Raw genomic sequence first — 13,460 nt, 5'->3', positions numbered from 1 at the left:
GCGCAAATATATGCTCTGTTAACGTTGTATAACAACAACTGCAGACCCCTCCCCACTACATTTGCAAATACATAATTATGAAATAAACTTGAAATAGGAACTCAGCGTAGTGTTTATTTTACAAAAAAATAAAATAAAAGATAGAATTTACGAAATCTTAACTTAGGATATTCCTAATGTTTCGTTTTACACCCTAAGACCTATCTTAAGATATGTCATAAAGATTCCTAAGACGCGTCTTACATTATGTAAGAAACATCTTAGGAAATTTTCATGAGCATGCCTGTATGTTTACTTACATTCATCCTATGTTTAGGTGTATTCAATAAACATAAACGTTTACTGAAGATATTTTAATCTGCATATCTTAACGAGGCCAAGCCTAATTATTTCTACACTAGGGATCTCGATAATTTTTTGTTAATTTTTACTGTTATATTTTTTTGTTTTAAGATTTAAAAAATCAAAGTGCTGATTTCTTTGGGTATCATCTCAAAAGTTGTCAAATTTACTACTGAATCCTATGGAAATTTGTTTGAAAAGCGCCAGATTATTACATCCCCCCCCATGTATTTTGTATTTCTGTCCTAGAGATTTCTTCTGCAGTCAAGTAGAAGTAATTTTAAAAAGTCATCAAACTGTGAAATTTCAAAAAAAAGTTTACCATCTAGGTTGGTCTTAGTCTAAAGGCCGAGGAACATTAACTGGCAAGATTGGGAATAGCAGCTTATGTCATTTCCATCTCTTTTCTAAAAATTTTATACTTTGTGTTTTCTAAATTGAAGAACAATTGAATTTTATTGTGTGAAATACTATTTTTTGAATCCACCTCAGCTACTCTAGAAGGCACATTCTATTGATTCACCTAGAAGACATATATTAATTTCAAGTTTGATGTAGAATGATTTTTTTTTTTACTTGAACAATTTCTGTCAAAATGTTTTAACAGTTTAATAAATGTACTTTTAACTACAAACAGTAACTCAATCTCCATATTTCAGACAGACATGCTATTTAGCATAAATAAATAAAAACATTGAATAGAAAAGGACTTTTAATAAGAACCTCTGCTATTCTTTTCCTGCTTTTATCTGAGTCAATCAAGAAGTGCGAACATAATTTTTTGTACCTCCAGATCAATTTTCAACAAGCAAATTCAAGGAATTTTACCCCGCTTTCAGTGTCATTGTGGGTGAGATGTCATTTTTTTATGACGTTTAGTGTGTAATATGAACACCGTATCATATGTCATTTATTTAGAAATCATCACTGAATCCAAGGTCAAGGTCAAAGGGTTAAAGTTCTTGGTATCCAGTGTCAAGTCTTCTCATAAGGATTACATATTTGAAGTGTGAAAGCCCTAGCCCTTACCATTCAAAAGTTATAGTCAAGGTTTAAGTTTTTTATTAGTACAAAAAATGTCCAAGGTCAAGGTCAAAAGGTCAAGGTTGTTGGTATCAAATGAAAGGTCTTGCCACAAAGAATACATATATGAAATATGAAAGTGCCAGTATTTACAGTTCCAAAGTTGTAACCAAGGTTATAGTTTTTAAAAAGTAGGTCAAACTTTTAAGGTCAAGGTCAAAGGATCAAAGTTCTTGGTATTCAATGAAAGGTCTTCTCAAAAGGATTACATACATGAAGTATGAAAGCCCTAGCCCCTACCATTCAAAAGTTTTGGTCAAGGTTAAAGTTTTTTCATAAGTACATAAATCTCTGAGACCAAGGTCAAAAGGTCAAAAATTGTTGGTATCCAATGAAAGGTCTTGCTACAAACAAGACATATGTAAAATATGAAAGTCGTAGTACCTACCATTCAAAAGTTATAAAGTAAAAGTTTGGAATTTTTGTTTAAAGTGGGTCAAACTCCAAGGTCAAGGTCAAAAGGTCAAATTTGTTGGTACCCAAAGAAAGACAAAGAATAACATGTGCAATATGAAACAACATAGCTCCACTTATATCAAAAGTTATGGGCAAGGTTAAATATTTGTGATGACAAAATAAAAAAAATGCGGACAGATTTTGTTGAGAAGGACAATTATGAATTATGAATGAGATTTAATGTCTCCTTTTCGCGAAAGCGGGGGAAAAAATCAACAAATTCGATGAATTTTTTCATTTTTCAAATTAATACTTATTTGGGAAATCTATAGTTAATATTTTTTATAAATATTGAAATTATATTTAATATGTTTTATTGATACAAAAAATCCTTTTTACAGGTAATATGGACTGTTATTTGTCACAATTAACCAAAATTTTTGTATGTCAGGGCTTCGGATCTTATGTTTATTTGTTGTAAACACAAAAATGCTGATTTATCCATCAATTTGAAAGCGATTTACAACTGAAACATTATATTTTATCTGATACATTTATGTTTTAATTTGCAGTAAAACATAAGAAAAGATATAAGTATAAAATATTTAATTATATCTTAAAACTATTTCAAAATATGGTGATGCTTAAAATTATTTCAATTTCTATCACAATATAACTTACTAAAATGAATTACGTTTTGAATTTTTTTTTTTAATGGTATTAAAAAATTTATCAATTTCTAATTGACACATTTTATTAAACAAAGGAATATTTAATGGCCCAATTGCCATCTATATTGAATAAATGGTTGCAAAATGTAGGCACTATAATATGAAACATTAGGTTTTATTTCTTTGCTATTGAGCCAAAATATAAATGTGTATTTATGAGTACTAGTGTTTAAACTTTTCAAAAGAAAATACACACTTTTTAAAATTGTAAGCATATTTTTATTGTTATCACACATAAGAAAGCATGACATATTATTCTTTTCATTTATTTTTGATACTGTCAGAGTACTTGACTGATTATGTCTGTGTTCTGTTTAATATTCATATTTTAAATCTTTTTTAAAATTTTCAATTATACTTTAAACATATTTTATAAATAATTCAATGTTATAAATGGGCAACAGGCAATGCCTATGTAAAGAACCAAATCCTTTTATAATTGGTCAAGATACAATTTAGAAGTAAATAATACATGAACATGATAATCAATAAAATTATAATGAAAAATAAAGATTCACAATCAAGTATTATTTATCAATAATATATCTAAAAAAAAAAAAAAAAATGACAACCCCCTATATTATGTATTATATTATTTACATACTGTTCCAGCTTAAAAATAATACAAATTTTTGAACAAAAAAAATTATGCATTTAATAGAATATTTAATATTTATTAATTTAGTCTTTTAGAAGATTTTATAAATTCTATATACATATGAAAATATTTGACAATTTGTTTGATAACATTATTTTCCTTTATTTACATTTTTTCAAAAAAACATTTATCATTTAATTTTTTTAAATATGTTTCTTTCAACATTATACGTGGACAGTTGATAAAATAATGTTCAGTATCTTCAGTATGAAATCCACACTTTTGACATGATTGAATATCTGATAAAAAATGATTTTTTAAATGTGCATTAAGATTATATCATTGTTTTGCTGACAATGCAAGATATTTGTCTTTCCTATTACCAAAGTTAAAGTACCTACAGGTTTATTAGTTGCTCCCCAATTCTTAAAGCTTTAAAGATAGCTAATGAAGGAGAGTTTTTTACATCTTCAGTAAGACTGTTCCAAAGTTTTACGGTTGATGGAATAAAACTATTATAGTATGACATTGTTTTACAAACTGGTATGCATAAGTTATTACATCCAGACCTTAGGTTGTAAGCATGTTGAACAGGAAAACAAGGTTGAATCAAATCATACAAATAATCAGGTGGGGAGACGGGCATTAATCATTTTATACATCAATGTGAAGTTTGTGTTTTTCTCTGTCGGAAGTGTGGCCTTCCACTCCAGCTATCACATGCATTGGCATTACAAGTTCTGCGATTTAACTCAAGTCCAGTAAAAGTAAGTTAGGCCTAGGGTTGTCAAATTTATAAAGTATCTGTTATTTGTACATAGTCTATATAGATGGTAATTTTTAAAATCACAGGTACTTATCTTGGATTATAACTATTTATGTGATCTTATTGATATGTAAAAATAAAAAAAGTATATTTAATATTTTAAGGTACATATATATTTATAATTCAAGACCCAAGTACCTGTGTTAAACATATATTATGCCTTATATGATATCTATAAATTAAATAAAATGAACAGCAGTGGTGTCTTACACATCAAACTAATGTCAGAGTATTATTAGTTACCCCACCTCTGTTGATTTTTCCGTGAAATCCTTGCTTACGATTGGTTGAAGTCTGTCAAGTGAAGGCGGTGGATTACTTATACCCAGTCAGTTGTTAATCCATACCCGGTCAGTAGAAATCTATACCCGGTCGATGTATAACGTCACAAACACAAACGTGACGTCATAATAGGCACAGTATAAGCGCGATGAAGCATTTAGCAGAGAAAACTATTTATAAACTACAGATAAAACGTAAATGTTTCATCGGTGGGGTAAATTCGTTACATAGTCATTTAGTGACAGGGTATGGGATGATACCTGGTTAGTAAATTTCATACCTGACTCGGCTTCGCCTCGCCAGGTATGAAATTTACTAACCAGGTATCATCCCATACCCTGTCACTAAAAGACTATGTAACTAATATTATATAGTCTTTTAGTGACAGGGTATGGGATGATACCTGGTTAGTAAATTTCATACCTGGCGAGGCGGAGCCGAGTCAGGTATGAAATTTACTAACCAGGTATCATCCCATACCCTGTCACTAAAAGACTGTGTAACGAATTTACCCCACCGATGTAACATTTACGTTTTATCTGTAGTTTATAAATGGTTTTCTCTGCTAAATGCTTCATCGCGCTTATACTGTGCCTATTATGACGTCACGTTTGTGTTTGTGACGTAATACATCGACCGGGTATAGATTACAACTGACCGGGTATGGATTTACAACTGACCGGGTATAAGTAATCCACCGCCTTCACGTGACAGACTTCAACCAATCGTAAGCCAGGATTTCACGGAAAAATCATCAGAGGTGGGGTAAAGGCCTATATATATATAGCATTGGAATAATGAACATTGGATACACAATGAAATATCATGTATAATGGCAGTGTACTCTGTGTCCATGACAATGTGCACTTGTGTTATCATCAGCTATTTACACAACTGTAGTGTACAGTTTTTTCCCTAAGAAATGTTGGCCAAATTGACCATTTCCACTTTGAAATAAAAAAAAATAAATTCAATATTAATTTTGCAAGGTGCACAGAAATTTGTCATACACCTCAACCTCTAGCATGTCACAATTGATCTCTAACCCTTTACTTTGAAATAAAGGGAAGACACTGCATGTAATTATACTTTTTCGTATGATCTGCTATTTGGGGGTATTTGCGTGATGTTGACAACATACACCTCTGGGACAATAATGCAACAGGCAAACCTGAACATGTAGGACATGCGGTCATGTAGATAGACTTTTACACCCATATGACTATCTTGTATATATCTCACTCTCAGGAAATTTGCAATACCGTAAATCTGAAAATTTTTACGTCAATTTTATTTTGCCAATTCGGGTCAAAATGGTGTTGATTAAATTTTAGGTTTCAAAATTTTGCGAATTACCACTGTTTTGTTTACATTTTTTTATTCCGTAATTTTTTTTTAAGAAAAATATTTTTGCGAATGCAGTGAACTCGCAAACTTGCCAAAAATTTATCTACAGATTTACGGTAGCTGTTTGCATGCACGATCATCATGTAAACAGACTTTCCTTACAAAGCACTCAAATGATCGTATATAGCAATGGCCGGTCTCAAGTCGAAGTTTTAATACCAAATTACAAAACTACAAAGAGTAATAACAATAACTAGGTATATACTGGTTCAGTTTATGGACAACCAAATGAACACATTTACTTGTACTTTATACAGTTTAAAATATGCTTTATAAAATTATACTAAAAAGTAATAATCATATCATCATGATCATATATAGCTTAACTTTTAATTTTTTTTATACATCTGGCCAAGACATTTATTGAATGAACTGGATTTAGGTTGATCATAAAGGATTCTTATGACTATGAAGCGGTTTATAAAAAAGCATAAACTGCCCCAAGTTTTGTTATATTAATCGTATAATATAGGTTGAAATGTTTCATTCCTTATAATTTAATTTCAGTGCAAGACAATGAGATAATTTTTTCCCCATAATAAGGCTTCACATTGATTAATTGTAAAAGTAAATAAAAAATGTCAAGTGGAGTAATTAATATGTTCTTTGACATAGCTCGATCATTGTGACGTAGGCAATTTATGTTAAACAAAATGGATAAAATTTTTATGGATTTTCAGGTTCCTTGTTACAATACAAATTGCAATGAAATTAATTCCATACCTACTGGAAAGCGACATGATGGCATATGGGATGCAAATTCAAAACTAGCAACAGGTAAACCCAAGATATTACCAGACACCTTTATTTAATTAGTTCAAAATGAGTCAAATTAATTAATGTGTTTTTATAAAAAGAGATTTTTGTCTTTTCAAAAATATGAGAATAACAAAGTTTCCACAAACTCATTCTCACTGTAAAGCAAATAAGACTGCAAATATGTGAGCCAGAAAAACAAAGGTCATATTGTATTGTTGTTATCATCAGTGTCAAGATCATGTAACTTTTATTTTAGTATAAAGAGGATAAGCCTTCTAATGATAAATAGGTTAAAAATATATTCTTTGTGAAAAGTGATTTTCAAGTAATAACAATTTACATTTACATGTATATGCACATGTTTGTTGTTGTTTTTTTGAGTAGCAATGGTACACAGTGGTATTGGTGGGAGAAAGTAAACAGCTTTTTGTCAGCCCTTAATATTCCAACAGTTAGCAATGTTGTCCTTTCCCAAAGAGAGAAAGAAATGGGACCAGCCTTGGAGCGTGTTGCAACTGCCAGTATGAAGGAAAGCTTATCAGAAGAAGTGAGATTGTCAAAAGCGTAAGAGTTTATTTCTGTTATTTTTGTCACAATAAAATATCTTGTATAATGCTCCAATGTGATTCATGTATTTAGGAATTTGTTCTGTGTAAAGCAGAATACATCCATCCTGTATATGCCAACACTTCCAATTATCATTTTCAATCTGTTGCAAGTGTTAGTACTCTATAATATGTAGTCCCATTACACTGTAATTAAGCTGTGTTCACTAAAAGTTGTTACTGTCATTTTGACAGGTTTAGAATTTTACAAAATTTTATTTGTTTCAGAGGTGAAAAGACAAGTGGATTAACAGCGAGCGTTGATGGTGCCTGGCAGAAGAGGGGTAGTGGAAGATCTTATGACAGTCTGTCAGGTTATTATTACTTATAAACAAGCTCTCTTTTAAGGTTCTCAATTTAACTTAAACAAAGAAACTCTAGATAGCTGTTGCTAGACCCATCATTTTATTATCGTCTATTCTGAAATATTTCAAGCCTTTCCTCGATATTCATTGGTCAGCACATTTTAGCTCATCTGGGTTAAAGGCTCATTTTTAAACCTTAATCAGAATGTAAATATACCTGGTATATGGGTTGACTTTAAGATCTAAACCCCAAAACATTTTTGGTAGATTTGATCATATGCCCATCCATATTTACTTCCAGATAAAAATTTTAAAAGTATACTTTATTACTTATTAGGTCACCTGAGTAAACTCGGGTGACCTATAGCTATCCGTTTTGTCCGTCGTCAAGGGTCATGTGTTAACATTTGAACATTTTCAGCTTCTTCTCTGCATCCACTCAACCAATTTCAACCAAATTTGGCTTAAAGCATCTATGGGTGAAGGAGAAAAAAAATTTGTGAATTTTCATGATCCATGCCCCTCTGGGGCCTGAGGGGTGGGGTCAACACCACTAAAATTAATGCAATCTTTAAAGATCTTCTTCTTTACTCCTGGACATCAAGCAGTCAAACTGTTGGCAAGATTGTAATCAGCATTGAGTCCTCTACTAAAATTGTGAAATTCATGGTCCTGAGGTCACGGGTTCTAATGCTAGGGCGGGGCTAAATAAGTATATAGTGAAAATGCATTATTTCTTTGAAAATCTTCTTTTCTGCTCCTGGGTATTAGAGAAACCAACTAAGTACATGGTTATGATGAACAAGAATGCCTCTACCAAAAATTGTGAATTTTATGGCCCCAGGGTCAGGGGTTCTGGTGTTAGGGTGGGGATCTATTGATTATATAGTGAAAATACATTAAATCTTTGAAAATTTACTTTTCTGCTCCTGGGTATTAAGCAGATGAACTACCTTTATAGTTATGATGAGTAAGGGCCATAATCTTCCAGAATTGTGAATTTCAAGCACCAGGGTCAGGAGAACTATAGATGGGGGGGGGCTGTACTTTTATACTAAAAATGAATGGATTGTTTGAAATCTGCTCCTTGGTATTAATCAAATATTTTTAAAAAGCAAGGATGCCTTTTCAAAAATTGTGCAATGTGTGGATCTAGGCCTAAGGGTCAGGGGTTCATGTGTGGTAGGGGCACTACTGATTATTGCTGAATATTACTGATTAGTTGAAATGCATTTTTTGTTCCCCTACCCTGCCCATGGGTATTGAGTAACCAAACTAAGCAACTGCTAACTGTATAGTTATGATGATCAATGGTGCCTCTTTCAACATTGTAAATGCCCTGGCATCTGGCTTAAAACACAAATCAAATTCAATCACTGGAAAGTTGTTTTATAATGCTCCATTGACCTTTAAGGCTCATGGGCCTCTTGTATTTAAATTTGTGATTAAATTATTAACAACAGTTTGGGACTATAGTTTCAAACCCATAAAATGCTATTTTTTTTCAAACCTCTATGGAATAAATTGAATGAATTGAACACCTTGATCACTTATGTTGTCACTATGAAATTCTAGTTCTCCTTTGTACCAAGTATGGATAAAATTGGCCCTGTGCTTCTTAAGAGGAAGTTGCAAATGCCACCATTTTTGTTTCAATATGAATGATATTTTGTTCATGGAAAGATCTGGTTTTGATTTTTAGGAGGATGTTATTAATCAAGGCTAATTGACTCATTTTGTTCATACATACTATAATTGATAGTGTATTTTTATATTTTATCTTGTAGGTCACTGCTCTATGATAGGAGCCCAGACTGGAAAAGTAATTGGGTGCAGTGTACGCAGTAAGTACTGCAAGACATGTGATGAAGCGGCTCGGAAAGGAAAAACACCTAAAAAGCATGACTGTCGCATGAACTGGACCGGAAGCGCCAAAGGAATGGAGCAGGACATGGTTGTAGAATTGATGGGAACATGTAAAGAAAACGGAGCCAGTATTGAAACAATAATTGCGGATGATGACACTACAACCATTGCTAGAATAAAACAAAATGTGAATCCTGATATTAAAAAAAAAATGTGACAAAAACCATGTGAAGAAGAATATAGGTAATGCCTTGTACTCCTTGAGAAACAAGCATAAGAAGTTGCAAAACCCAAAGATTTTCAAGTATTTGCAGAGGTGTCTGGACTATATGCTTGCACAAAACCAAGGAAATGCCCAAGGTATAGAGAAAGGATTCAACGCAATGTATCGGCATCCATTTGGAGACCATACCTTTTGTGAGTCTACATGGTGCCAACATATTGACACCCCTGGCAGAAAATATACATCATTTCCGTATGGAAAACCTCTGCGAGATATTCCACTCCAGACAGCTCTTGGAGATATTATGTGCAAATATAAAGCCCAGAGCCAAAAGCTATCTACAATGGGCAGCACCCAAGGCAACGAGAGCTTTAATAAAACCGTTGCATCGAAAGCCCCTAAAACACACTTTTATGGAGGATCAGCCAGTTTGAACAGGAGGGTAGCTTCTGCTGTTGCACAAAAGAATGATGGACAGAGTTATTTATTAAAGGTATTCAGTGGTGTTTGTATATATTATAAGTTATTTTTTAGCAAGTCTTCATAGTGTTTTATTTATTATACATGTCAAATGTTTCTTATCAGTGAATACTGTAGAGGTTTCTTTCCAATTCTATTACCTGTATAATTGTCTGTTCATTTAAGGTGTACAAAGAGCTAGGACTTTCCCCTGGATGCCACACTAGGAGACTTGCTTCACTTCGTGATATGCAGGCCAGAAAGAGAAAAGCAATATGTTCATCAAGGCAGTATAAATTGAGGAGAATTCAACTCAAGAACAGAAGGTATTTTTTAGTGTTGTCAGTTAAAAAAAAAAAGAAGTGAAAAATACTATTCATCACTTGCTTTTGATAAAATAACTTTCAAAAAAAAATATACACATGAACTTTGGTACATTGAGCATTAATATCTCATACCATGGGTATGGCAAAGTGAGCTAGAAGTCGTAACTACCTTTTCCCAAACCATTGCCAAAGAACTTAAAATTACACCTTGTTACTAAAAGCAAAGATCTCCTTGGGCTTGATATTTCATCAGATTGTCCTGAAATAATATTTTTCTTTTATTTATTTAGTGCCAAGTCAAATGCAGTCTCAGAACTCAGAGAGGGGGAGAGCTACAGCAGCTCAGTGGACCTCAAAACTCAACCAGATATCACAGAGATCCCTCCTCCAAGGAGACCACCAGTAGAGGGGACTCTGTCAGCAGTCACAAAACCTGTGTATTTTGATTTAGAGACCACAGGATTAGGTGAATATTCAACTCAATTTACACCACTTATGTTGGTCATTATGACACGTAATCTCTTTGTAATCTAAAAAGAACCCAATTTTATGCAACTTTCAGTTTTTCTGTGATCTAAAAAAGCTTGCCAAAAAAAACGAGGCCCATGGGCCACATCGCTCACCTGAGCACTAAGGGTAGGAAAAAGTAGAAAATGGCTTTTTATTGTAAAGTTTAAATCCAAAAGTAGTCCCATGACCAATTATGGATTTGCTATTTTTTAGAAAATAATTTTTAAAGACTTTAGTCGGCCATTTTGGCCCCGCCCTACCCCCGGGGGTCATGATTTGAACAAACTTGAATCTACACTACCTGAGCATGCTTCCATATAAATATGATGAATTATGGCTTTGTCATTCTTGAGAAGAAAATTTTTAAAGAATTTTCCTATATGTTTCTAAGTAAAACTTTGGTCGGCCATTTTGGCCCCGCCCTATCGCGGGGGTCATGATTTGAACAAACTTGAAACTACACTATCTGAGCATGCTTCCTTATAAATATGATGAATAATGGCTTTTTCATTCTTGAGAAGATTTTTAATGAATTTTCCTATATACAATGTATTTCTATGTAAAACTTTGGACGGCCATTTTGGCCCCGCCCTACCCCCGGGGGTCATGATTTGAACAAACTTGAATCTACACTACCTGAGGATGTTTCCCCATAAGTTTCATTTTTCCTGGCACAGTGGTTCTTGAGAAGAAGATTTTTAAAATATGCCACCAAATTTTCATTAATTCCCAATTATCTCCCCTTGAATGAGGGCATGGCCCTTCATTTGAACAAACTTGAATCCCCTTCACCCAAGGATACTTTGTGGCAAGTTTGGTTGAAATTGGCCCAGCTGTTCTTGAGAAGAAGTTGAAAATGTGAAAAGTTTACAGACAGACAGACAGACAGACAGACGGACGGACAAACAGACGCCGGACAAAATGTGATCAGAAAAGCTCATTTGAGCCTTCGGCTCAGGTGAGTTAAAAAGGGATTACTGCCAAAAATAGATTAAGGATATTCAATGTTTTGTAGTTTAATATGGAATTTATTTCATGAGTGGGACAGGATTTTTTAAAAATATTTTCATGAGTGTGAAGCACGAGTGAAATAAATTCCATATTCAACTAAAAACAAAAAAAATTTCTGTTTATTACATTTTTAAAAATATCTTTGATTTTTCCTTTGCCTCTGTCTTTTTGTAATACAGTCATAGGCTACATGACGTCATAGTTGAGCGGTTGAGACGAAATAGCTAAGTGAAGTGAAAACTTTGAATTTAGCATCATATTTTTGGCTATATTGGCAGTTTCATTCTCTGTCAGAATGGTTTATTTATTTCTATCTATCTTATATCAGGTCAAGGAAGATTTTTTTTACAACACTCTCCATTATGGGAAGAAAAATTGAGAGTTTTACCACACTTTTGATATTTGTCACACTGTGACAGGATATCATTTTGAGATCATTTCACACTGTGACAGGATGTCATTTTTATTCATTGAATAAATTACAGTATTTCACTTGTAAAAATGTAATAAAGTATTGTTATCTCATGAAATGAGCAAAAATTAATATCATTGTTTATTATATATTCACTTTTATTTTGCAGGTCGTAATTCCCATATTACACAGATAGCTGCAGTATGTGTCGATGAACAGTGGCAGCGTTTTGTCCGACCAAAAATCCCCATTTCTTCCAGTGCATCTGATGTGACAGGAATAACAGTGAGAAATGGCCTAATGTTTCACAGAGGCAAACCTGTGCAATCCAGCAATATTTCAGATGCTTTGGAATCCTTCATGCAGTTCATTTCTAAACAAGGAAATGGTACCATTCTTTGTGGACATAACATAAAGTCATTTGATTGCCATGTGTTGTTCCATGCCTTGGAGGCTAGTGGAAAGCTGGAGGATTTCGAGACTATTGTTCCAGGATTTTTTGATACAAAGCTTTTGTTTCAGTCACAGTTCCCAGGTTTGCCTTCATATACTCAACAGGCTTTGGTAGCGTCGTTCTTGGAATGTGAATACCCTGCACACGATGCTCTCCAGGATGTGATCTACCTTCAAAGACTTGTGTCTTCAATTGAAATCTGTGAGGAAAACAAAAGGAAGGCTTCCATCTCAGTGTCAAGCGCCATTTTTTCACATCAGAGTCTGAAAGTACTGGCTGCCAATTTGCCATCACTTCAAGGACTTGTCAGTGACAAGATCATAACAATGTCAATGGGTAAAAAAATAGCCACCAGTGACTTGAACTATGCAGCGTTGAAATTAGCATTTCACAGGGGAGGAGAAGAGGGCATAAGACAAGTTTTTTCGGAGGAGTGTGGGGGTGGTCCTAGAGTAACTAAATCATCAAAGATTATACATGCTGTAGCTGAACACTTTGGAAATACATTTGCAAGTGAAAGTTGAAAAAGTATTTCTAAAATATTTGCGAGAACTTAAATTTTGTGTAATTACACCAGTCTGTCTGTTTGCAAATGCAAGTGAAAGTTGAAAAAGTATTTCTAAAATATTTGTGAGAACTTAATTTTCGTGTTATTACACCAGTCTGTCTGTTTATGAAAGTTATTCTTGTGTATACATGTATTTGTATTATAAACTTTAAGGATTATATACAATAGCTTACGGAAATTTATTCTACCCAAATAAATACGAAATAGCTAACTCTTGAAAATAAGGTGTCACAAGAATATAGTGATCTACAGTATAAAATGATAGTTTGAACCTCATTTTAGTTGAACTGGTCAAAT

At 33.2% G+C, this 13,460-nt stretch overlaps 2 protein-coding genes across 2 annotated transcripts; both read left to right on the top strand.

The window, feature by feature from the left end:
• The first annotated feature begins 6,335 nt into the window (after positions 1–6,335).
• LOC134258226 (uncharacterized) lies at positions 6,336–9,417 on the top strand. Its single transcript, XM_062740764.1, has 4 exons — positions 6,336–6,442; positions 6,809–6,988; positions 7,258–7,343; positions 9,122–9,417. Exons 1-4 carry the CDS (start codon positions 6,414–6,416, stop codon positions 9,415–9,417), a joined length of 591 nt encoding a protein of 196 aa, XP_062596748.1. The 5' UTR covers positions 6,336–6,413.
• A 112-nt stretch (positions 9,418–9,529) lies between these two features.
• LOC134258225 (uncharacterized) lies at positions 9,530–13,176 on the top strand. Its single transcript, XM_062740763.1, has 4 exons — positions 9,530–9,916; positions 10,069–10,208; positions 10,499–10,674; positions 12,311–13,176. Exons 1-4 carry the CDS (start codon positions 9,530–9,532, stop codon positions 13,117–13,119), a joined length of 1,512 nt encoding a protein of 503 aa, XP_062596747.1. The 3' UTR covers positions 13,120–13,176.
• The last annotated feature ends 284 nt before the right edge of the window (positions 13,177–13,460 follow it).

The sequence above is a fragment of the Saccostrea cucullata genome, unplaced genomic scaffold (assembly GCF_032062105.1).
Source record: "Saccostrea cucullata isolate Sc308-1 unplaced genomic scaffold, CSIRO_AGI_Scuc_v1 ctg2398, whole genome shotgun sequence".
NCBI lineage: Eukaryota > Metazoa > Mollusca > Bivalvia > Ostreida > Ostreidae > Saccostrea > Saccostrea cuccullata.
This window is presented reverse-complemented; position numbering and strand designations above follow the sequence as displayed.